The sequence below is a fragment of the Vulpes lagopus genome, chromosome 1 (assembly GCF_018345385.1).
Source record: "Vulpes lagopus strain Blue_001 chromosome 1, ASM1834538v1, whole genome shotgun sequence".
Classification (NCBI taxonomy): domain Eukaryota; kingdom Metazoa; phylum Chordata; class Mammalia; order Carnivora; family Canidae; genus Vulpes; species Vulpes lagopus.
In genome coordinates, this window is record NC_054824.1 from 163,507,741 (window position 1) to 163,533,330 (window position 25,590).

At 43.6% G+C, this 25,590-nt stretch overlaps 1 protein-coding gene across 5 annotated transcripts in view; it reads right to left on the reverse strand.

Annotated features, from left to right (window-relative positions):
• The window catches only part of ASTN1 (astrotactin 1), a 296,848-nt gene that overhangs the window by 119,823 nt on the left and 151,435 nt on the right, over positions 1–25,590 (reverse strand). For all 5 annotated transcript variants that reach the window (XM_041750473.1, XM_041750399.1, XM_041750242.1 and 2 more), the window contains one exon: positions 20,427–20,511. In XM_041750473.1, coding sequence (XP_041606407.1) covers positions 20,427–20,511 — 85 coding nt within the window. The remainder of the gene's footprint in view (positions 1–20,426; positions 20,512–25,590) is intronic.

The following is a 25,590-nucleotide window of genomic DNA, read 5'->3' on the forward strand; positions in this document are numbered from 1 at the left end:
AAAGCAGAAGGTAATTGTGGGAGGAGGGTCATGGAGAACAACCTCCAAGTTTCTCATCTGGGAGACTGAGTGATTGTTGATGCCATTTATACAATTCTTCACACGAGAATTGTGGGAGTGAGAGCAGGTAGCAGGGCAGGTGTGGGTTTCAGGTTCAATGCTGGACAAGTTAATTTGAGATACTCGTAGGAAATCCATGAGCAAATAACCAGAAGGTGGTTGGAAATGGAGCCTGAAACCAAGGAAAGAGATTCAAGCTAGATACAGATTTAGAAAACACAAGCATACAGATCATGTCTGATTCTCTGGGAGAGGGGGAGATCACCCAGGGAAAACAGTCAGTCTAGTAACAGAAGGGAATCAAAGACCCTGCCAAAAGCTCCAGGAAGGGGTAGGAATTGCAGAGGATGCTACTGGGAAAAAAAAAAAAACAAACCTCTTTCAGATGCTTAAATGTCTGACCTTTGTCCAGGATGGTTTTAATGTGGGCAAAGCTGGAGACCAAGGTCTCATTTGAGGTTATTTGCAAATTAAGGGACATTAAAGAAACAAAAACAGAACCTCTTTTCCCTAGGTGTAGTCACAAAGCAATTTCCAAATTAATTCCTGACTCCTTCAAGAAAACTTGGCTCTGGGTATAAGCCTACATTCCATCCAAACTGAAATGTTTTTGAGCGTCTCCGACGGATGTTAATTCTACCCTTGGATATGAGGACTGGAGGCAGCACTTATTCCTTGAAGGAATTTAAGAAATACAATTCCATTTGCCTCTTTGCGCTCTCCAAAGATACTCCGGTTTAAAGAGGTTGGCAATTTTTCAGAGTTGTAGTTAATAATTATATGTATATTCATACGCCTGGCACCAATACCGCACCATGGCTATCTGCAAAGGCAAGAGGAATAACTCACTGATGAAGGAAATCAAGATTCAGCATTATGATGCAGAGCCCAGATGCAACTAACTGTTTATACAAATACACACGTTCTTTTGTCTGTTTGGACGAGGCTAAAACGATTGATCTCATGTCTAAGGGACATTGGCTGTGACAGTCCGTCTTCTGTTGGAATTGTGGGGCTTTGAACAATCGGGAATACGCAATGTCTACAATCATCAAAGTTGATTCTTGACCAACAGAGAGTCTTAAGCATTTCATTGGCTGAAACCCAGGAATAGCAAGGGGTAGTGCCCCAATTTTGACTTCGTCCTGGCCCTCGATGGCACTGGATTTGGGAAAGTAAAGTAGATTTGCCACTATTATACTTGCATAGGGTTGTTAAGTGTGGCAGGAGAAGAATACTGTGGTAAGACAGTTCATTTTGGTGTTTGGGATTTGTATTACCTTCTGATTGACTCCAGGTTTATGCATCCAATCTACTCTTATTTAGCAACTTTTTATCCAGCTGTCAAAGGCATTAGATCTAATCACTGGCACTTTCTTTACAGAACAGTAACCTCTGCAAGGAGACATTTTTTTCTCCTTTTCAATGGTAGCAAAAGAGCCAATTAAGCTTCATCCTGCAGAGGTACAATGGTCTACCAGACAAAACATAAACCTAGCAACTCCATTAAACTTTTGCATTCGTATCCCTGGAAAAATGAAATAGGTAAAGATGATGTCAGCCACTCTGGGTCTCCAAGCTTTTTCTAAAGCAAGAATAGGTGCAGCCCCTTCCCTCCTGTTTATTTCTTCTCCCTTCCTATGGAGCACAGGGGGAGGAAGAAGAAGAGAAAAGAAGACAAGGGGTTAGCCAGGACCATGATTTTCACCGGTAATGGACGAATAATGGCTCATTCCAGGAAGACAGGGAAAATGAGCTAAATTAGAAAACATTTCACAATGCCGGGCCTCAGTATCAAGTTGAGCCAAACTCAATCTAGCACAGCAATTTCCCACCTCCCAACTGTGACCGCTTGTGCTCAAAGCTCCAATTATATCAGCCTGAATGCTTCTCCTAAGACGACCACTTCCCTTGTCCGCCTTCCCCGGCCCCCGCCCAGAGCACCCTAGCTCCAAAAGGCAGTATCGACTGTCAGTGGATTTGGGCTTCATCTTCCCTGCTTCAGCTTCCTTGAGCTGCCTCTCTCTTCTCCAGCGTCCTTTATTAAAAATGCTAATGCTACCAGTTTCTGCCTGGATTTCCAAAAAAAATGCACTAAAAAGGAGCTGAGGCTGGAAGGAAACACGAGAGCAGAAATGATCAGAACCGAGGAGTGGCTTTTTATCTGGCTGTCCCTCAGCTGATGCTCCCAGCCCAGAAAGCAGTGAATGCACAGCAGGGGGAGGGAGAAGAGGCTGCATTTTTTTTTCCTTTTAAAATTAAAACCCCCTAAAAAGAGAAAATGCTGTCCTTGTAACTTGGGCAGGGACTCGCTGCTTTTGTTCTCTTTGTCAGAGTGGCAAATTTCGTCTTCTATTTTGGAAGAAGAGAGAGGAAGAGCAATGGCCCGGAAACCTGGAACACGCCAGGTACCAGAGAAAGACGCGGAGGAAGATGGGCGGGTGCGAATAACCAGAGGGGGGAGAAAAGACAAATCAAAAGTGACTGTGAGGATGAGGGGACAGAAGGCAGTAAGAAGGAAAAAGGAAAAGAAAAATGGGAAGAAGAGCCTGGAATGGATATAAATGAACAGGAAGGGAAAACAGAGAAAAGGCAAAGAACACAGTGGAAGACAAATGAAGAACAATGGTCGTTAAAGAACCATGAAGATTCCAAATAGAGAAAATTATCTAGGAAATCCCTAGGGGGGACAGTGTCACCAGGTATTTCCAGAGTGCTCTGTCCAATCCAACTTTGCATAAAGCTCGCAATGCAGAGCCCTCCACCGCCCCTCCTCGCACTGGCCAATAAATAAATATCAACATCCCATTTTCAGCCTAACTTCTTTCTCCCTCTTATGGCATTTCCTAGTTACATCCCCTAAATAACTTCCCTGCCCTTTCCTCTGACATTTATACCGCTTAGATATTAACAGATGACGCCACATCCCATTTGCATTTGCTTTATCCAAATTACACAGTGCATGATTGTTCTTTTCATCTCTCCCTGTAAACCAAACCCTTCATGGCCATAATTAGTCAGGGCACTCCTCCCCAAAGCACCTCACTTCTCTGTGCTTCAGGTGATAAAGCACCTTCATCGTCTCAATCATGAACACTGGAGAGTAAGAATGTGTGGCTGGCCAAGGCTGGGAAGAGGGAGAAGTGTATAGCGAGAGGAAATAATGCAGAACTAAGTCAGAGTGAGGAGGCCAGATGCCGCTTAGACGGACTCCTCTTACTAATCAGTGATGTGCTCTGGGCAGGTCGTAAACTGGGCTGAATTATTGCCAAAGCCCATATGAACTCGGTCAGTTTAAAATCTGGTCTTCATGAACTTTGTACCACAGTGCCTTGGTGGAGGCTCGCAGACTTCAGCATCTGGCAGTCTTGGGTTCAAATCTTGACTTGACCACTTACAAGCTATTTGACCCTGTAGTGATTTACTTAATTCCTCTGATCCTTAGTATCTATCCTCAGAGCTAAACTTGAGAAAATAATGCCTGCCTTACTAAGGACATTGTAGGAAGTAAGGAGAGGCTCCCAAATTTGCTGGGCTCCTCAGACCCAAAGTGGCATCGTAGTTTCACAGCAACTCCAGGTCCAAAGAAATAGCTACTATTTTCATTTATTAAGTAGTTAGGTCCAAACAACTTAAGTATTATTATTATTATTATTATTATTGACATCATAACAACTCAACGGTGATTTGAAAAAAAAAAAAAACCCTATATTGAAAATAGAAAGTAGGGTATTTGACAGGCATTCCTGTTTCCTCTAACAATTTAAAACATCTCGTGGAACCCCTGAAAGATTGCTATGGTGTCCCATATCGCCCTGTATGTCACTAGGAGCCAAGAAAGTAAAGGGTAGGTAAGGTCCTTGGCAGGCAGAGAAATGACAGCTGTTCTTTGTACCAATCAGATCACTCCCCCAGCATTTAACCTGCACCTAAACAAGTGAATTGAAGTAGATCCCAAACAGATTCATTTTCTTCTCTATACAATTAAATACAGCTTGCAGGAGTTGAAAGATAACCAGAGAAGTGACTCCTGGGTTGAACCCTGTCTTTAGGAAAAACATATGCCTTGAATATTGTGAATGAGTCACAAATACCAGCTGAGAGAATGAGAATTCCACATCCAAATTCATTAAGGACCCTATGGCTTCTGCCAAGAAAAGGCAGACTAGATGAGGATCAGAAAGGATCCTTCTTAACTGTCTAGAATGAAATAGCAAAAGAAACCTTTGTCTCCCTTCCTCTCTTTCCAATAAGATTTAGTATCTCTTTTAAGATGATCTTTGCTGCAATCTCTCTCATCCCTTATTACTTTGGTGGCGGGTTCGGGAAAAGAAGGAGGCTCAGAAAGGCAAGAAAAATTTATTACTTTTCCTTCTTGAAAAATGACCAGGGTTTAACTATCAACCACCTGGTACTATTTATTCATTAATTCAGGCACTGATTAGATGTTTATTGAACCATACCTACTGTATGAGTAAGAGATCGAGGCATTGCAAACACAAAAAGATCAACACAGAGCCAATAAGAGGTACAGTCTGTGTCCTCAAGGAGTTTCCCACCACTGTCCAGTCCAGTAGGAAAACAGACAAGAATGCCGCATGGCACCAAATTGAGCTCTCATGTGCCTTTGTGCAGGTGCAAGGAAACCCAAGGGAAAAGTCTTTTAAATCCACTGTGGCAAAAACTAGGGACAGAGCAAAACCAAGAAGGTCCTGGGATGGGTTTTTGGAACAGTTGTTAGGGGTAAATAGCAGCAAGGTATTTATCCTTCAACACTGTCCACCCCTGTCGCCAAAAGAACCTAGGAGCTCTCCCAGAAACACTCTCCTTCCAGAAAACCCCTGCTATAAAGTCTGGGTGCATCTGTCTCATGTGTGTGCACTGGGTGGCCTGACCCGGGTCAGTGTGGACTCTCCAGCTTGTCATCTTGCTGACGCGACTCACATCAGCACCCTGGTTATTAGTGGAGCCACATCAGGACCACTCTGTTCTCAGTCTTTGGGATGCTGCCTTCTTATTCTTTGATTCATCTCAACGTGCTCATCATTCAGTCATTCATTCCATAGACTGTATTTACAGTCAGCTTTCAACTTTCTTAAACGCAACTCTCTCGTATCCTATACCTCCTACACTTTGTACATTGATTTATGTCAAATGTGAATTTTCATAATTCTTTTTTTTTAATTTTCATTATTCTGATGGAGATCTCTCACTTCCTCACTGGAGGCTGACCTCCATTAGAGACTCACCTGGGTGGCAACCTATGTGTATGTGGTGGAAGGGAGGTGAGAAGAAAGTGAAGAGCATGGGTTCCATTCATTTTAACATTGTGGATGCTCACAGAAATTAGTACCCCTGTGAGAACCAAGAAACTGGAAAGAACTAGCAGATATACTTCTTGCCCATCCTGCCTATCCTCCACCCTCATGGGCTGTCTAGAGATACAAATTTCCACAAGATCTATCTATACTACATCCTGTGTGTCCAAAATTGGCTTCTTGTAAAACTGTGGCCAGCTTACCAATGTCACACCTGGCACGGATTCTCCTCCTTCCTGTCTCAATTATCTCTCCCCTCCTCACTCTGCTCACTTGGGATTGATCTTTCCTACAAAGCCTTCATATTGAAGCTTCATTTCGGGAGTACTCAGGCTAGGACAGGCTATGTTCTTCAATGTCTTTAACTGTAAAATGAGGGTAGATAGCAATAGTATCTCCTTCATAAAGCTGGTGTAAAGATTAAATGAGTTGATGTTAAGTATTTTGAACAGTGCCTCCCACATAATAAACCCGACATGACTGTTGGCTATGATTATTCATCTCCTTTATTTTCAGGCACCTAACATGATCCTTGAGACATGGAAAGTCACTGATAAATGTTTTTCAAATGAATGAATCATGAACATGCACCGCTTTTAGTGGTGCTTGGAAGAAAAATGAATTAACTCAGAAGAGAACACCATGCCAAATATTAAATATAAATAAGCTGATTTCTCTTTTGTGGATAAAGAGACTTAAGCGCCAAGAAATGCACTGAGAAAATCATGTAGAGGTTTACACAGAATTTGCATATATAACCTTACAGGCAACCATTCACTTATTCATTCAACAAACAAGTTTTTGGTGCTTAATCTGAATGTGACAGGAAACACCACAGGGTTACAATGATGAATAAGACATAGGCCTGAACTTGAGGAACTTGCAAGGCAGCGTAGCAAGGGTCAAGGCAGATTAGCAAAGCAGATTATTAGAATGATCAGATCATTATTTTATGGCATGAAAACAATGGCAGAGATATGCATGGGGAGTCCCAGGGTCACAGAAGAAGAACCTTCTGTAAAAGCTGGGTAGCACCAGTTAGATATCTTAGAGGGGGCTATCCGGATGCAGACCTAAAGGGTAAGTGGGGGAATAGCCAGGAAAGTTTGGGAGTGGGTTTGGGAAGGGAGTGGGAAAAGCCACACCAGGCACAGCACACCCCATAGCAAAGGCCCAGACATGTGATAAGCGTGGTGCACACACAGGCTGTACAGTAGATTCAATGTCATTGGAACATAATAAGCCAGCAGAGAGATACTGGATGATAGGACTGATGGAGTTGACCGGAACCAGGTCAAAAAGGGTTGAGGGTCAACTCAGAAAGCCCCAAATTTATTCTGTAGGGCCACAGGTTTCACTGGTAAGTTTTGGGACAGTGTATAAAGTGAATAGCTCCTCTGGGTAGATCTTTTGGTGGCTAAAGAGGACCAATTTGAGGACAAGTCTGGAAGTAGGGAGCCAGGTGAGAAGCCTGTGGTGGTGACACAGGTGAAGGATGAAGAGCTGGCTTGAGACACTGGCAGTGTGATAAACATCAGGGTGGTGAGGGGGAGACACTCACCGCTGGAGCCCACTGAGGCATCCCTCCATCATCCTCTGCATGGCCCCCGAAGATCCAGACTCAAATAGTCCCCTCCACCAGTTAAGAATCCATGATGGGGGGGCAGCCTGGGTGGCTCAGCAGTTTAGTGCCGCCTTCAGCCCCAGGGCATGATCCTGGAGATTCTGGATCCAGTCCCACATCAAGGCTCCCTGCATGGAGCCTGCTTCTCCCTCTGCCTGTGTCTCTGCCTCTCTCTCTCTCTCTCTCTCTGTTTCTCTCATGAATAAATAAATAAAATCTTAAAAAAAAAAAAAAAAAAAAGGAATCCATGATGGGGCTCCACCACCTGATCTTCCAAAGATAGGTGAGTCCAGGCAGAGTCCTTGGACATCACTGCTGAAATAAGGCCCAGGTTCCTGCTGAAACCTAAAATCTAGGTCTAAGTCCGTGTTTTTTTGTTAAATATTATTTCAGTGGCAATAGGCACTGAACTTCGAAGGGATCAAGAAGCTGTAAGTCAGAAACAGGCAGGTAAGAGGCAAAGCCAGGATAAAAATCCAGATTTGTCTGATCAAAGTGGATGGAGGGTCTCTCGTTCCTCCTCTCTTTCACTCTCTTGCTGTTTTTTCTGCGCGTGTGAGTGCGCGCACACACACATACACACACAGAATTTTAACTTCACCACAGATTCCTCATAGTCATTATCAAGTACATTTTCAATATCTGGAGCCTCACAGCCACTGTCTCCCTTCCCAACCCCCATCCCACGGTGCCTTAGATTACCAACTGGAACTTGAACCATGTCCTACATTCCATATCCCTGGCCCTCATAAGTTTAATTGCTAAACTGGTTGAAACTGAAAGAATGGGGAAAGGTTCTGTGATAGCATCACCAGCCCTCTCCCTGGGCTTCAGTTCAAAGGAATCGCAGTTCAGGGCCAGAGGAGAGAAGAGCAGACTTAATGCACTTGTAGGCTCTGCTCTCTCCCTCTGCAATCCTCTGGTGCACAAGGGCACAGCAGGGGTTGCTGGGAAACGGAGTCTTTGATGATGTGTTCTCCCTGCTGTGAAGACTAATGACTTCAAAGAGGGCATCCTGGCACGCTAGGGGCTTGCGTGGAAAATCTGACTGCAGTGTAATTAGGAAGAGGCTTGAGTGTAGGCTTGTATGTCCAACAGCACCCTCCCCTGCCCACTAAAAAACACGATTTGTGAAAGGGAGAGACAACGCTTTTGAAAAGCAGGGTGTGTCTTCAGGATAACTGCTTTGATGCTGATAAAGGTGAGCCTGAGGGGGTGGGGGGGGGTAGGTGGGTTAAAACCAAATCAAACAAACAAACAAACAAACAAACAACCCAGGCTGAGCAGGAACTGCTGGTCAGTGGGCAAAATGGAGAGATTTTAAATAATGGAAGCAAGACATCCCTCCTGAAAACCATCTCCCTGGCAGGTATCATGATGCCTGATGCTGACTCCCATGCATTAGATATTCACACTTTCCAGGATTCTCATTTACTTCTCTGTACCTTATGAGGTAGGTATTACTATTATCATCCCCATTTCACAGGAGTAGAAGTTACAGCACAGACAGTTTAAGTAATTTGCCCAAGGGAAGTGGGTAGGGATTTAGGGGATCTGCTTGTACAGTCCTAATCAATGCTTGATGGACTCAGTTCTTCTCATATTTAAGCTCCTAGTGGACTGCACCTTATCGAATTGTTGTGAAGACTGGACAGAGTGTTTGGTACAGAGGAAGTCCTCAGTGTAAGTGATGTGCTGTGAGTGGTATCAAGACCTTCTCTCCTGCCTGCCCCCAACATAAATTTCCCTGTTAGTCCATTTCTCATAATGCTTGAAATCTCACCAGTAGCTATTCCATTCTTATTGAGTACCTACTGTATGCAAGAAAGTTGTGTACTTGAGACTGAGGCTCAAAATTTAGCCCTTGCTTCAAAGGTCTTATGGTCTAAAAGAGGTCAAGACCAATCTAGGGGTAGAAATAACAAGGCACAATGTGGCAATTGCCACAAGTTTTGAGGCAGCCCAAAGGAGTAAGAGACGGCTTCCAAGTGGGGAATGAGGGATGGTTTTATGGAGGAGCAGATATTTGGGCAGGGCCTTGTAGAGTGGATAGAATTAACTAGGAGGGTGATAGTGGGAGTAACTGGAAGGGAGGATGGGTCCTGAGTAAAAGTAGGGAGGGTGTGAGGTAAAATAGAAGTATGGTCAGAAGGCAAGCAATTCAATCAGGTTGGAAACAAATGTGGGGGCCTTGAGTGCTGGGAAGGCCTTATCCTGAGAGGCCACACTGTGGCCATACTTGTCCTCATCCATCACACTGAGAGCCTGGACACAGGATCAGACAGACTGCTGGGGTCATTCCATCTCCTGCCATCCATTCCTGCCATATCCTCATAAGCATGTCGTTGGGCCTTTTGTGCCATGGTTTCCTTGTCTGCATCATGTGAGAAAGAAATGATCTGAACACTCACAGAGCATTTACAAATAATGCCTTCACATAGAAAGCGCTCAGTGAATATTGGGCATTATATTTAAACAAGGTAATAGATCCAGTGTGTTAGCATATGATGATATAATGAAATACAAGGCACTGTTTGTACCCTAGTGAAACTTCTATTCTAACAGTAGGTTATTCTAAACCCAAATTGCCAAATTGACATTAAGATCACATCATTTGGTGGTAGTTCAAAGAACATACATGAGGCCATGACCAATGCAAAACTCAGCGCCACCACTTATTGAGAGCTTACATATTTTATTTGACATTATTGAGTACAACATATTATACTTATGTTTTCCTCATAAACCTTACAACAACTCTATGAAGTAGGTACTGTTATTCCTGTTTTTACTGATGAGGAAGTTAAAGCTCAAAAAAGTTAGGAAGTCAGCCCCAAATACAGTGCTTTTAAATAGAAGAAATGAGATTTAAGCCCAAATCTGTCTGAGTCCAACAATATGCTCTTCCTATTATGCTCTGTTGCCCCCTATACAGATAAAAATGTGAGCAGGTGAACATTAATCCTCCTGGAGGTGAGGTATCCATATCCTCCCAGCTCAGATGAAATGGTTCAACCAAGACTATTAAGTGAAGCCCAGTTAATGATACCCAAGCCTATCCCTGGAAAGAAAAACCTTTGAACATATTCCAGACAACCTTTTTCCTAGGCCAAGTAGCTTGGTGAAGATGGATGGACCCATCCCTCAAACATGAAAATGCCACTCCCAACACATTGGGTAAAAGTTCTGAAGTCTTTGTCAACAATAAGGATCTGACTAGGTGTTTTATTCTCCCACGATTGTGCTGGAGATGACTAAATGCAATCCATGTGTAGAGTCCATGATCTAGTCTGTGCCATGCCCCCTGCTACAGTAATGGGCCATCTGGACTTGAGTACATGGCCATGGTTCCACACTGGCCACAGCACAGAGCAGCCAGTAGCAGACGTCTGCCCCTGTCAGACAGATACCAGCTTGGGGCCCCCATAATGTGTTGGGAGTGCTTTTATTCAAACCTGGATTGTGCAGCAGCCAATGGCATTTACTGCATTTAGGTCCCCAGCAAGGTCCCTCTAGTGACTTGCCGCTTTCCCTAGGACTCTCCATCATTCTGAAAGAGATGCTTAACTACAGACTACATAACGTGTCATTGTTTTAATCCAGGCATCAACTCATGGATTCCCTGCCCCCAGAGCCACAAGGCTGAACTGCGGCTTCTCTCCAGTTTCCATTTCATTTAGAGACTCTTTAGCCCTTGAGGGTTTGGACACAAGAAAGTTCTCTTAATGGACCCCAAGAGTCTCTTTTCTTGTCTCTGAGACTCTCAATATTGCTGCAGCATTCAAGAGATTCACCTGTAAAATGGGGCCATGAATAATAGTTTCTACTTTGTAGTATTGAAATGAGAATTACATGTGTTGATACATGAAAAATATCGAGGAGAGTGGCTGGTGCATCACAAGAGCTATGTCAGTGTCAGTTATTATTATTACTAACACTAATATCAGTATTATTACCACAGCACTTGAAGGGCACCGTGTGGGGAGTGCTATAATACTAGGCATGCAAAGTACTATGGCTCATCACACTGCCGTTAATTCTATTCCAGGTAGGCTTTCATTGTAGACTATGTTCCCATTTTTGACTATCTCAAAATAGTGAGCACTCACTCCATTTAAAGTCACCCTTCTCCTGAGGTTATAAACAAGGGAGTCCCTGGAAGGAAGTTCATGCTGAGAACTGTGGTCTGGGCAGCCCCATGGGATCCTCCACCTCTAGAGCTAATTAGGCTAGCCTGGCCCTGGGGCTTTGAGCGCTGTCCAAGGTCCTGCACAACTGAAATCTGGGTCTTAGGTCCAAAGGGCAATCTTGACTAGAAAGCCTGGTTTGGGCTGTATCTCCTCAAGCAAACAAGGCTACTCTTGATGTGGAAAACCTTGGAGAAAGGTTAATAAGCTTGGTGGAAAGGAGACCATAGGAGGAAAAAGACTATTCCTATTGTTGAGCTACATCATGGTTTAATAAGAACCTAGATGTCGGCATCAGGCAACAAGAACAAGTTCCGTTCACAACTCTGTGACTACGGCCACCATACTACTGAGCCTCAAATAATAATAGGCATTGTCCTTATTTTTTTTAAAAAGATTTATTTATTTATATTTATGATAGACAGAGAGAGAGAGAGAGAAAGAGGCAGAGGAGGGAGAAGCAGGCTCCCCGCCGGGGGCCCGACGCGGGACTCGACCCCGGGACTCCAGGATCGTGCCCTGGGCCAAAGGCAGGCGCCAAACTGCTGAGCCACCCAGGGATCCCCGGCATTGTCCTTTTTATACATACATATGTATATGCATATGTGTGTGCATGCATGTGTCTGTATAAAACAGAGCAAGAGCTATAACAAACAATATGATGCAATTTTTGTTAAAAAAAGGATTATACCTAAATAAACAAAACAAAAGGTCAGACTGAGTTCCCTCCAGGGAATGGTATTTCAGGTGGCTTAGGTTTTCTTCTTTTTACTGCTCTCTGTGTGTATGTGAGTGTGTTTTTTCCCCTAGATTTTTTACCAGTTATATGCATTCCTTTTATAAAAAGGAAAAAAAAATAAAGTAAAAAACAAACGTGTAGTGACAAAATGTTTGCCCTCCAATTTCCGAAATTATATGAGGTTAAAATTTCAAAAAAATAATTACAGCATGAATGTTTGCACAAGAATCCAAAATACTTAACCTAGAAATGAAAACCTTAAGATTATTTTTACTAAAATTGTTTTCACAGAAATTGTAGGTAGAAGAAACACTACTAACTACTCACCTCTTAACCAATTCATAGGATTTTTATCAAGATTAGTGATATTTAAAAAAAAAAAAAACAAAAGACTGAGTCCAGCACTACATACTTAATGAATGACAGCTATTAATCAGCATTAGATGAGGGACTGGCCAAAGTCTCCAGTGACATTGAAGTTGTACAGCATTAAACACTGTGCTGAATGTGAGGGTCACTGCTTACGATTCCTCCAGCCATTTGCTATCCAGACTTAACAGAGATGTTTTATTAGAGTTTGACCTGAATGCTAGACCCTGAACCACTTTCTTCTTTTCTCCATAATCAGGTTAAAATTGAGGATTTAGTGAAACATGAAGAATAACTTTCCCGTGGAAAAAGTTTTGAGAAAAATAATGTACCACAAAGATACTTCTAAAGCTTCCTTCCTTATCTTTTTTCTCCAAATTTTGTGATTATAAAAGTCATACATGCTTATTGTTAAATTATGAAAGAGAACAAAAATGTACGCAGAATTGAGGGGGGGGGGAAGCAAAATTTTTTGATGCATAGCAAAAGAAATTGGGAGGAAATGTGCCAAAATGGTAATGGTAGTTTTCTCTGAGCATGGGATAATGAGTGGATTTTTTTTCCTATTAGTTTAAAGAAAAAAAAGATAAATAGCCAAGATCTTCAAAGCCAGGGAAAATGACAGTACTCTCAAACCTAGTATTCTTAGACTGAAACCCAAGGAAGCTGAAGGTCCAGCGAGCATTCCTAGTGGAAAATATCCATGCATTCAGTAGAATATATAAATTCAGGACACTATCTGGAAAGCATGGGCAAGACATAAAACATTCATTTCTATAAAATTGAAACAATTTATCTTCCATTCTTGAGCAGATGGGAGGGTAAATTGAGGTTGATTTTTTTTTCACCCTGGTGGTCATGTTGGAGGAAATATGAGTGTTCCCGCCTCCGGCACTGTTTAAAATAAGTCTCTTGGTGCCGTGACTGGACTAGTCAGAGAGAACACTGTGGTAGCTTCACCCTCCTCCAGGGGGGAGGCAGTAGAGTAGGGGGGCTGCGGAAGGGTGGGATGGGCAGGCCCCTTGGTCCTGGGGGAAGGAAGATGCAGAGAGGAGGCAGGTGGGGACCACAGAACATCCACCTCTCATCTACAGATGGTAACTGATTTTCAGAGTGTTGTATGCTCTTCACATTGCACCCTCTTTAAAATCTGTATTTACCTGACTGATTTAGCTCCAAAACCCACTCATCACTGTCAAGCATGGTCACCAGCTCTGTGACCTTAAGCAAGTTTCTTCACCTCTCTGGCCCTCTATTTCCAAATCAATAGAATGCAAGGATCCTTTAGGATGCACTCAGCCACAGTCTATGAACCTGTTCTTATTTTCACCACAGGGATGGTGCAGTGGTAACAGGGTGCCCACCCAAGGGGTCTAGAGCCTCCGTGTCCGCTCAGGAAGGGTTCTTAAGTCTGGCTATGCTTCAGAATCATTTGGGGAAACATTTTGTAGGTACAGATTCTGGACCTTCTCCCAGACCTACGAAATTATAATTTCTGGAGGTAGAAATCAGAAATCCATATTTTAAATAAGCTCCCCAGATGACTCTTAAGTATCTGCTCTGTGCACAGGCATCAGGGAGACAATTACTAATGGTATATTTAGCTCTTGTATCATCTCGAGTAACCAAGAAGGTTACAGCTGCTTCTAAGAGGGGAGCAAAGGGCACCACCGAAATGACCACACTCAGGGTCAGCACAGCTCATTAAGTGCCTCCGTGCAAATTAGAAAAAGGTGCCCATCTGGATAAACAAACCCTTTGTCTCAGCGTTTGCTTGCCTTGGCAAGCACAGGCTAGGGTTCAGCCCTCAGCTGCTCTCCTAGCCAGATGTGTAACATACAAGGTCTAGCACTGTACTCAGCTGACCACACATTTTTTTGTGAAAATGCATCAAGTCAACATGTTCTCACTTGAGAAAATCCCTAAGAACAAGCTGCAGAGTTTCCCAAGCCAAGTGGGGGAACTGATCCCATTACACCTGTGTGAGGCTGGTGGAGATCCACGTGCGACCCCCCCAGTTCCTGCCTGATCGTCCAGAGAGGGGTCAGTTATCCTTCCACTGGACAATATTTCAGCTGGAATCAGGTTAGAGTGGGGCTTCTAAAGAGAGAGGAAACTAGAACTTCAGGCTTAATTCGAAGAGCTAAGATGAAGATCTGTCTGACATTGAAATGGATAGGAGAAAGGACAGCCACGTTGGCATCGACTCCTGAGGGAAGAGGAGGAAATGGAAGCAAAGAAAAAAGGAGGGTAGAAAAAAATAAATGAGAAATAAGGAGCCAAACAAATACACTGGGAACCCTTGTTAGGAATATGTGAGTAAGTGAGGAGTAATTAGAAAGAATGACACACACATACATACACACACAGATAGGAAAACAGAGGAAAGGAGAACAAAAAGAGAGCTAATGGGAAGATAATCCCATTTGTGCATGGCATGGCAATGACAGGAGCTGGCACAGACAGTGCCGTCGGGGCTGGAGGGCAGGGGGGAGGGCACCCAGAGATAAAAAGAACAGTGCCAGGCTGGCCTACAAATCTTGTCTGAGGGGTTGGGGGAAGGTGACTGAGGCATCAGTGACACAGAAATCGGAGACACGTGGGTGGGGAAATAAAAGCCAGACAATGAGCTAGAAATGGACAAAGGAAAAGTCAGGAAATGTCATATGTCATCCAGAACTGTCTAAGTCCAGCTGAGTCACTTCTGAAGAGACTTTGGGCAGGTCAAAGAAGGCCAAACACTGCCCAAGACCCGGACGTGGGATCAGAGACGCACCCCAGCATTACAGTCACTGCCCTCTGATGGCTGGACATTTGCCCTCTGATTGTCAGGGAACTGAAAGGAGGTCTTTGCTCAGTTGTAGGTAACCAGGAGGTGAGAATGGGCTTGGGATTCATTTTGAGTAATCAAGGGAAGTCTGGTCTCTGCTCAATACCTAGAAGCCAGAGGCGGATGTATCGTCTCCACTGGGCTCTGGTCATCGTACTGAGTGTTGTCTCCAGGGAAATGGTACGAATGGCATCATTCAGGCAAGCCCAAATAAAACCACCACCGTCAAGGATGTAGTTTGAGCACAATAGAGAGGCTGAGGCCAATCATGACAGACACGGTCCTCATTCTTGGCTTGAAAAGGAAACCGGATTCTATGAGGTGGGACACTTGCTCCTTATATGGATTTAGAGTCCCCAGGCAGTCACTCTTGGGAGGATGCAGCAGGGAGAAGTGGTAGAAATAGAAGGAGAGAACAGTAAGCACCTGGCACAATGGAAAGGACAGATTAAAGTGGCGTGGGCTGTGTGTGAGAGCGACAACGTGGGCATGCGCATGCATGCACACATGTGTACTTATCTGGGGCTACCATGGCAAATGTGTTGCCTCCTGAGTAGGCAGTGAAAGAAGGTTCTGATTCCTGACAACAGCTTCTGAAGCCTTAGAGAAACACCTGTTCATTTCCCACAGCCGGCTCTTCCCATCCCATGAATTATCACTTGATCACCACCCTTCCGCACCGACATCTAGGGATATGTGAGAGGTCTTCAGTGGGAAATCTCCTTGGTGTCGCCTGCTGTACCTGAGATACCAGAATAAGAAATCAGACTATTATTTAGAGGGGATCTTGAAATGCATGAATTTTATGTAATGTAGTGTTCTGAAAAATGTAGCTAGAAGCCCTTGGGCACACTTCTAATTTAACCACCACAACAAAAAACTTCTGATAGCCTTTCTTAATAAGCTCCAAACTAGTGAAAAAAATTTGTTTTTTCTCCTCTAATAGGTTCATGTAAATCAATCTTTCTTGCCTCCTCGACCCTCATTTGGTGGTTTCATTTCTTTTCTGTGAAAATTTTCAATTTGTACTTGTTGTCCTGGCAAACAAATACTAGACACATATTCTACTGGTCCCTGGCTGTGTCTATAAAGCCACAGGGATAGGAGGCTGAGGAGTTTCTAGTGAATTCATGTCAGGTCAGACACAAGACCTGGTACAGCCCCATGCTGGTAAAGCCCCCTTTTATGTCCTGGGTCCTCTGTGGGACAACTGTGTCACCAGGGATTCTATGGCAGGAAATGTTCGATTTTGTGGCCAGCCTCGAAGACCAAAAATACAATCTCAAATATCCCGTGTTCTTTTAATAACTCATTAGAAATCTGTCACCCATGACTTTGTTTAAATCTTTTTGAAGCTATTTTTACTTTTAGTAAATAGGAGCTTCTTGTGTAAGTTCAGTGATTTTACAACTGGTGGCCTGATCCCCTCACCTGGGTACACCACAGTGCCTGGCTTCACCTCCCAGAACCTTTCACAAAATTCTCAACATGCCTTACTTCTCCTTGGGCATTTCTGGCAAAATCAGAGTCACAAAAAAAAAAAAAAAAAAAAAAAATGGCTGCAACTCCCTTGACTCACATGCCTTACATGTATGGTTCCTGATTCTGTCATTCTTTGCTTGTTTGGTCTTAAAAGCTTTTATCTGCAGAATAATTTTAGGACTATGTTATACTTACAGAATCCAGATAAATACAAATTTAGCTAGTCTCAAGAGGTTTTGTGTGGGTTTGTTTTCTTTTTAGGGTTGTTTTAATTTATTTTGAATGATAATGAGGGACTATCCCATCAAATACACAGATGCTTTGGAACTTCTTCTTCCTGCTAACAATTTTAGGGACACATACATGGAAGTTTAGGGTCCAAAGCCTTAGAAAGCAAGAGGTCCCCCAAAGCTAGTCTCTACCCACTTAATCAGCTTCTTCTCCTGTCTCTGTAAGTGGCACTTTTAAGCTACACTAGGCTATTTACTTGCTTGTCCTGGAGAAGCTATGCTTCTTATGTCTCCAGGCCTTGGCATATGCTGTTCCGTTTGCTTAGAATTACCTTTGTCACCCATTAAATAGTATAGTTCAAAATCTAACTTCTCCACGATGTCCCATTCTAGGTTCTTAGATGTCACATAAGTCACCCATTAAACTGTAATCACATAGACCTCTGCTCATACCTTTCTTTTAATAGGTTTTAGAATTCATTTTAATTTTTTTGTTATGTGCCCATTATCTACCTAGACTATTAGTTCTTACAGAGCAGAGACCACATCTTCTTATAATTAGCAATCTAGCTTATCCTAGTACAACAGGTAATGGAGTGAATATTTGTTGAAAACATGAATGAGTGAGAGCATAAATGATGGTGTGCAGTGGTGAGAGGATTTGTATGAACAAACCAGCTCACTCACACATATGCTCATGCAAACACCATACATGCACATATCATGTACACATGTACACCACGCACATGTGTACAAAGGCACATGCATGCACACATGCGAGTCTAGGTAAACTGGAGCACCAGGCAGAGGCTGGGTAAAGTTGCAGGTGTAAAATTTTGTATTGATGTCCTTAATCAATTTTCTTCCTCGTCTGAAAGTCATGAATGCTTATTGCTACTTTTCTCCTCATACTTAACCTAGATTTTTCACAGGGGAATTCATTTTAAATATCACCAGCCTGGGATTTGCTTGTTCTACTTCAAAAGAATGTTCAGCTATTTTAATGTATGCAATACAAGATACTAGGTGAAAAATATAAATACCCACACATGCTGCTTACCTTCACCTTCTGGAACATTAAATATTCAGGGAAATCAGTCCCACCATCGATTTTTCCATAATACCCCAATATGTATCATTAGTTGGCAATCTGTCAGGCCAGTTTCAATTCAAGTGACAGACTTCACGTTCAAATCAATTTCGATTAATTTTGTAAGAATCATTTAGGAAAACGTGGCATCAGGACCCTGATTTAAATCAAGATGTATGGTATCCTCCACTTTTCATTTATCTTGTCATTTTACGAGAAAATGCAGTCTTTTGTCTGGCATTTTTTTATATACATATAAACCCATGCTGCTTATCACTCCTGGTTCCATTATCCCCAAGATAGTCACTTTTTTTCCCTCCTAACAGTTGCTCCATTATTTTATTAGTGTCCAAAACGAGACCTCGCAGACAGTGATGATCAGAGAATAATGGAAATTAGAGATGGAAATGACAGATTAGGTCTCCTTGTCTGTTTCCTGGGGCTAATGTCCCTGTCAGTCTGCAACTTGGTGCTTTAGCCTGTCTTATTTTAAATGACACCAACGTGGGGCCTCCACCAGGTCCCTGGAGGCTCTTGTCTACATCCTAAGACTGCCTCTACAACGCAGCCAGAGGGGATGACGAACCCTTGTGCAATTACCAAGTGAAGCCAGGCCCGTCCTCCTATGATCTGTCTGCAAGGCGAGGGATGTGGAGGCTTGAGCGATTAGCCACCAAATCCAATCACTGCAGAGGGCCAGCCTGGATCATCCAAGGCAAAAAGCAAAATGATATTTTGTCTTTTTTTTCTTCTGCAGCAAGTTTGCAGGCTAAGAGATAGAGAGCTGGTTATCCATCACTCTTTAAAACATTTTACTCAGTAAGAATCATAGCCAACTGAGATGCTCAGCCATCGTGTATGCTCAAATCCTAGCTTCCCATCCATGATGCAAACGTTTTAGGGGTCAGAGAGTGGGGGGACTAAGGTGACTTTACACAGGGAATGGCACTCTGTAGTCATACCCCGCTTAACATCTATGAACCAAGTCCTCGGCCCTCCCCGCCCATCGTTCAACAACACGCCACCTCATGTGTATTTACTCTTCTACAAACACTTTCCTCCAAATCTGGAGGACTGCCTCTCGGATACGACCTCAAGTTCAGTGGAAACCATGTAATCCTTCATTTTCACCAACAGGAAAATTTCATGGCATTTTGACTTCCTCAAGTTTTCTGACCTGTGGCTCAGATTTTCTTCCCCTAACTTCATTCTCTCTTGTCCTTATTCCTCAACCTCAACCCGTTCCAGAACATTTGCCCTCTTCTAACGTCGAGGGGCATCTATCATGCTTTGACTTAGTCATCAGCTGGCCAGTTCTCCAAGTTGAGTTCTTCTATCCTTCATCATAAATCACTCCCTTGGGCTCTTCAATCATTTTTATTGCTCTTCTCCAAACTCTCACCCATTTGTCTCCATATTTATTGCTTTCAGAGTCCAGAACTACATCCACTATTCTAGGCTTGGGCTCATCAGAATCCCCCAGAGGGGGCTGATCATCAGCCTCGGGGATGGGAGTCCTCCATAGCAATGTGTGAAATGATGGTGGTGCCTTTTTTCTACCTTGTCAGGCTGCAAACACATTTCCAACCTGCACAAAAGCAATCACTCTCAGATGGCTTGTGCCCTGATTTCTTTCTAGTTTTTCCCCGTTCCATCAACTGCTATTATTAGTTAGTGTTTATTGACCGTTTCTCTTCCCACCCTGCCCCACGATTGAGCCAATGTAGGAAGCAAACTATCAGCACCCAAAACAGAGTAGAAAGTTGCTTCTAAAAAGCAATACCTGTGCACAGTGCCGATGGTTACACACCAACGTGAATGTTCTTCATGCCACTGAATTGTACACTTTGAAATGATTAAAATGGTAAATTTTATGTGATGTGGATTTTATGACAATGATTTTTTTAATGTAAAAAAATAAAATAAAAAGCCAAGACAAGGTAAACTTTGATCCCAGTCATGTGTGCTTGAGGGGAAGCAAAAGTCACAAAGAGAAAGGGTGACTGGGGATCTGGCAAAAATACCCTTACTCCATACAGAGCCCTCCTGCGTTTCACCCTTGCTGACGGTGGTGGGGAAAACAAGTTTCTCCTGTCAGTCTCACAAAACTCCTCGGGCTCTGGGAGAGCTACACGGGAGTCTGTGTGGCTTCATGTGTCTCCAACAAAATCATCAGCTAAGTTCTGCCTGTGGAATCCTGGCGGCTGGCGGTAGAGTGAAAAAGCAGAGAGGGACAGCTTGATTTTCAGATCCCAGCTGGAGGCTGGAGGGCTGCGAGTCAGAGGCATCATCTCTGAACTCGTAAATGGAGAAAAAGATGACATGAACGTCACTGGAATGGTATAAATATGGAAATGCACGGTGACATTTTTACCCATTCGCTATTCAGAATATAACCACCCTTTAGCTCCGTTCCTCTACATGCAGTTGCTCCATCTTGTCTGCAGGAAGAAGGGTGACATCTGGGAACTGGCTCATTTGCCATCCCGGCACTTACCCCTGGTTTGTGCCCCATTCGTTCCGAATGCAAAGGTGCTTGTGTACTGGATCCTTCATGTACCCTTCGTAGCAGAGGCATTCCCCTTAGAAGCAGGGTAGGAAGAAGAAACATGAAGCAATTGATTAACATGTCTGTTTGAGAAAATGAATATGAGATGATCAGATTAAATTCTGATTCTAATAGCAGTGGGGATGAAACAATAAACCCCATTATGTCACACATCCCCATCTCTACCGCCCACGTGCACGAACACACCCTCAATCTCTGCATTTTCCACTAAGTGCTAAATTTCACTAGTGGAGGAACCTCGTGTTTACAAAGAATCCACTGTATGTGTTCTGTAAAAACAAAGGCTGAGACCCTTTCGAGCAAAAGGACTTTTTCAACCTTATTTGCTCAGTGCCTAGTCTACTGCAAGGCAGATATTAGGTGATTGGGAAGTGTGTAAAGAGCACATAAGTGACTTATTTCATCATATATTTCTAAGTAGCTTGAAAAGTAGGTTTTATTGGCTCTGCTATACTGATAGGGGGAAACCAAGTCTCAGAAAAATTAAGGGATTTGGAGACAGCTTATAAGCAGCAGAGTTAATATTTGAATCTGTGACTACCTGACTCTGGACCTTTATTCCCACCATCCCATGCTGTTAGCTCACAGAACAATTATATATAGTCAGAGGAGGCCACTTACACCTGTTACAGTTTTACAGGAGCTCTGGGTTTTTGGTAATGTAAAAAAATAAAATAAAAAGCCAAGACAAGGTAAACTTTGATCCCAGTCATGTGTACTTGAGGGGAAGCAAAAGTCACAAAGAGAAAGGGTGACTGGGGATCTGGCAAAAATACCCTTACTCCATACAGAGCCCTCCTGCGTTTCATCGTTAATTTAAATGAAAATGGCTGATGATTTTGGAGCTGTTAAGCAGATGAACCATCCACTATTCTCTATTTGTTTAGGATATTACTATGCTTCATTACCATTAGTTACTCCACTAATATACCAAGGGGTTCTCAACCCTTCTGGAATGGCACGCAAAACCACGCATGTGCATACGTCTTCCCACGGCAGGATTCCAGAACATTCATCTGATTTACAAGCAACCTTAAGACCTCCAAAGATTAAGAATCATCGCCTGACTTACTACTGATCTTTAAAAAAATTGCTCTTGTTCCCTTATATTAATAATTCCTTAAATAATGTTATGAATCCCTAAACTGAGGAGACCAGTCCCCCTAAAGCACTAGTGTTCACTTGTTCACTGGCTGGTTAATTTGTAGGTAGTCAAAGAACAGGCTGTGACTTCCTATAATCTGTACATAACAAAAGTGGCATGCCCGAAAGAGACAAGGGGCATACAGTTTTTTCATCTTTCTAGGAAGAGACACTTAAAAAAGGATATATATAGAACCATAGCATTGAGAGGTATTTTCTATTTTCAAAGACAAAAGCCAATAAAAATGAAGCAAAGGGGCCCCACAGTTATGAGGGAAGGGACTGGGGAGGTTCTAAAGCAAGTTTTTTGTTAAGATCTAAGCTTAACCATTCCTTTCAAGATGGACCTTTAAACTATTCCCCATCAGAGCCCCACTACCAAAGAATGCTCATTTTCTTCCCTCACTCCTGTTTAACATGAGGTGCTGAGGAGTGGAGTGAAAATGAGCAACTTCTTAGTTTGTAGAGGGCTCAACACAGAGTATGAGGTCAGTACTTTGGCTCCTATATATGATGCTCAGGCTTCCACATGAGCAAGATTCACAGAAGTCTCAAATTTACTGGCTTCAGCTGAGCTGTAACTAGGAATAGTCAGGGAGCTAGGGGTGGAACACAGGAAAACAAAGTTTGAAATTAAGTAGATGATAAGAAAACTTTCAGATAAAGGATGTTTCTCTGGGAGAAGGAAAGATAAAGAAGGCAAGTACCAGAGGATCATAAAGAAGAAAATCACTAAGGAACTGGGCTTCATATTTTACCAATTTCAAGGAATGTAGGGGCTCTAGACTATAAGCTACATAAGGGCAGGAACATAATAGTTTTTCTGCATGAGTAGGGATTTTATACATAGTGTGTAATGGAAAATTAATTAATTTGCTTAAGATTTTGGCCTAAATTTATAGATAACACCATTACCACCACTCTCAAGATACAGAGATTGAAGGTAATTAATGTGTGCAAGGCACAGACATGCTTCTCCCTTCAGAAGATCATCTCCTGACTGTCCTTGTAGATGTCAGGCATGGGCATGATATTAAAAAACAGGAAGTAACCTCAAGAGGTTGTCAAACCCATCACACCGACTCTCACAAGGATCTTGGCTGGAGGCCTTGCCCTAGAATGAAGGATTGACCAGAAAAGGGAGTCCTTCCACGTTTGGTATCTAATTACCACAAAACATGTAAAAATAAATGCACTGACAGCTCAGAGTTCAAGCATAGCCTGATTTTCCTAATGATGGCAATACGTACCATTTGTAGAGCACATTTACCTTTCCCAAATTGCCTTCAGAGTCATTATCTCCTTATGAGGTTTCATCACTCATAGCTATGTGGGGACACTGCCGACAACAGAGAAAGCTTTCCTCTGAATAATGTCACATGCAGCCCAAAGTCAGAGCAACAGAGACATTTTCAAATGTATCAGGCTAGAGTTTGAGGATATCCAAAATTTGCCTCTCAAATGATCCTCATTTCCGGAACCCACCAAACTTCCCCCTTCTGCATGCCTCCTCAAAACCAGTTTGGCCATCTACACTGAGAGGAGTTCAGACTCAAGGAGGAAAGTTGCTATGGCAACCAAATGCTAAATCTTGACTTTAAGAGGGGTTTCGTGCAAGCACAAGCTCCGACTGTTAGCTGTGAATTTTAAAGACCCCACAAGGGTGTTGGATGCCCTCCTAAGCTAGAAGTGTTACAGTCTCTGCATCTGCTGTGACAGATGGCGGGGAACACATGACGTGCCGACTCTGCGGTGGTGTTCACAGCAATCCAATGGAGAGATGTGTCATGGCCACAGAGAAGTGCCCAACCGGGATGGTGTGTGCCCTGCAGGGGGCATGCAAAGGCAACCATGCTGCCTGACAGGAAGAACCCACCAGGGGGCGATCTGGAGAGGGCCTGGAGATGACTACCCTTGACTCGTGCTTGGGACCCTGAGGTCAGATGCCTTGAAGGAGCTCGTATGGTGCCCAGGCCTCCTCTCATTTCCCATTCTACAGGTGAAGGGCCAAGGTGCACATCTCATCAAAGGATTAACGAAAGACCTTGAAGCTCAGGCTCCTCAGACATGACCAGGCTGGACTTGACAGAGCCCAAAGCCCTGAGTCACCTATCTTTCAGGTAGCTGTTGGCTTTTATTAAGTGGAATTGGGTGGTATGCTCCACCTAAAAAGGGAAATCTCTGTAAGCCATCTGGACTTGGATAATATCTAACTGCCTGGCCTCCTCCCCGTGGAGACATCAGGCAAGAGGCAGGTCCAGAGTCAAAGAGCCCCGCGTGACTCTGGGAGGGCAGACAGAGGGAAATATGCCAAAGTACATCCGGCAGGAAGGTGCTTTAATTGAGCCACAAAAGGGAATTTGGAAAGAGTGGGCAATCCACATGGCAGAAACAAAATGGGAATGGTGCTACCCTGCCAAATTGGGCTCGAGAGAGAGGCAGTGGCTCAGAGCAAGGAAAGGGGAGGAGGGCTAGATTGAGTCTGGAAAACTGGCCCAAAGCCCCTCACCAGATTTTACATATTTCTCTGTAGTTAGGACTGGCTTCTAGAAAGATCTGGGGTAGAAGAAATTTCTGTGGATGGCAATCTTGGGTGGCAATTAAAATTTGATTTAGCTTGGAAGCCTGTGCTCCTTGCAGACCCCCTGTGCTCCTTGCTACATATCTTGCAAAGGGCAGTGAGGGTCTGTGGCCAGAACTGATGGTGGCAATGAAATCAAGCAGGTGCGTGAAGCCCCCCCACAGCTGCCCAACCGGCAGAACAAAGGCCGGGAATGGAGGGGTGAGAAAAGTTGCTGAAACCAGTTAGCCTGTGTTTCCATCAAAAAACAAGCAAGCAAGCAAACATACAACCATAACAACAACCTTTAGAAGGTGTAGGAAAAGTCAACCTGTGGCTGGATCCGGTCAGGGCAAGCCATTCACCCTTGGGGGTGTGCTGTTAGCCCACCTAGGCTGGAGACACACCCCTGGTCACAAAGTTGGGAGGATCTAGGGAAGAATGTCAGTGTGCAGTTGGCCAAGGGTTTCCAAGCACCAGGCTAACAGTTGGGGGCACATTACGCCCCTCCCAAATAGTGTGTTGCTAGAACGTAGAAGGAAGGCTGTAATGGAAAGCAGATCAGCAAGCTTCCTCCAGCTCTGGTTCTTCTGTAGCCTCCTGACACGTCTTTGGAAGGTCTATGAAGTCACCTCTCTACAAGGGGAGAGGGGTGTAGAGTAGCAAAAGGATGCCCGTTATTTCTCTGCCCTTTTCTTCCTTCTGTGTCTACAGGTGCCATGACAATGATCACAAACTTGTGGTTTAAACAACACTAATTTATTATCTTACAGTTCTGTAGGTCAGAAGTCTAACATAAGCCTCACTAGGCTAAACACAAGGTATCTGTAGGGCTACATTCCTTTCCGGAGCCTCAAGGAGAGAATCTAGTTTCCTTGCCTTTTCCACCTTCTGGAAGCCACCCAAATTCCTTACCCTGCACCCCATTCCCCTGGCTTCAAAGCTGCCAGTTGCTGGTGGAGTCCTTCTCGTGTCGTGTCGTAGGACTCTGGCCTCCTCTTCTGCCTCCCTCTTCCTCTTATAAGGACCTCATGATTGCACTGGGCCCCACCTGGTTGATCTAGGATACTTTCCTTATTTTATTTTATTTTATTTTTTTATTTTTTAAGATTTATTTATTTGAGAGAGTGTGTGCTAGAGTGAGCAGGATGAAGGGCAGAGGGAGAGAAAGAGGATCTCAAACAGACTCCCTGCTGAGGAGGGAGGGAGCTATGTGGGGCTCGATCTGATCTCATCACTCTGAGATCATGACTTGAGCCACAATCAAGAGCAGATGCTTAACTGAGCCACCCGGGAGACCCTACTCTTCTCATTTTAAAGCCAGTTGTTTAGCGACCTTAATTCATCTTTGCCATGTAACATAACTCATTCACAGGTTCTGGGGATGAG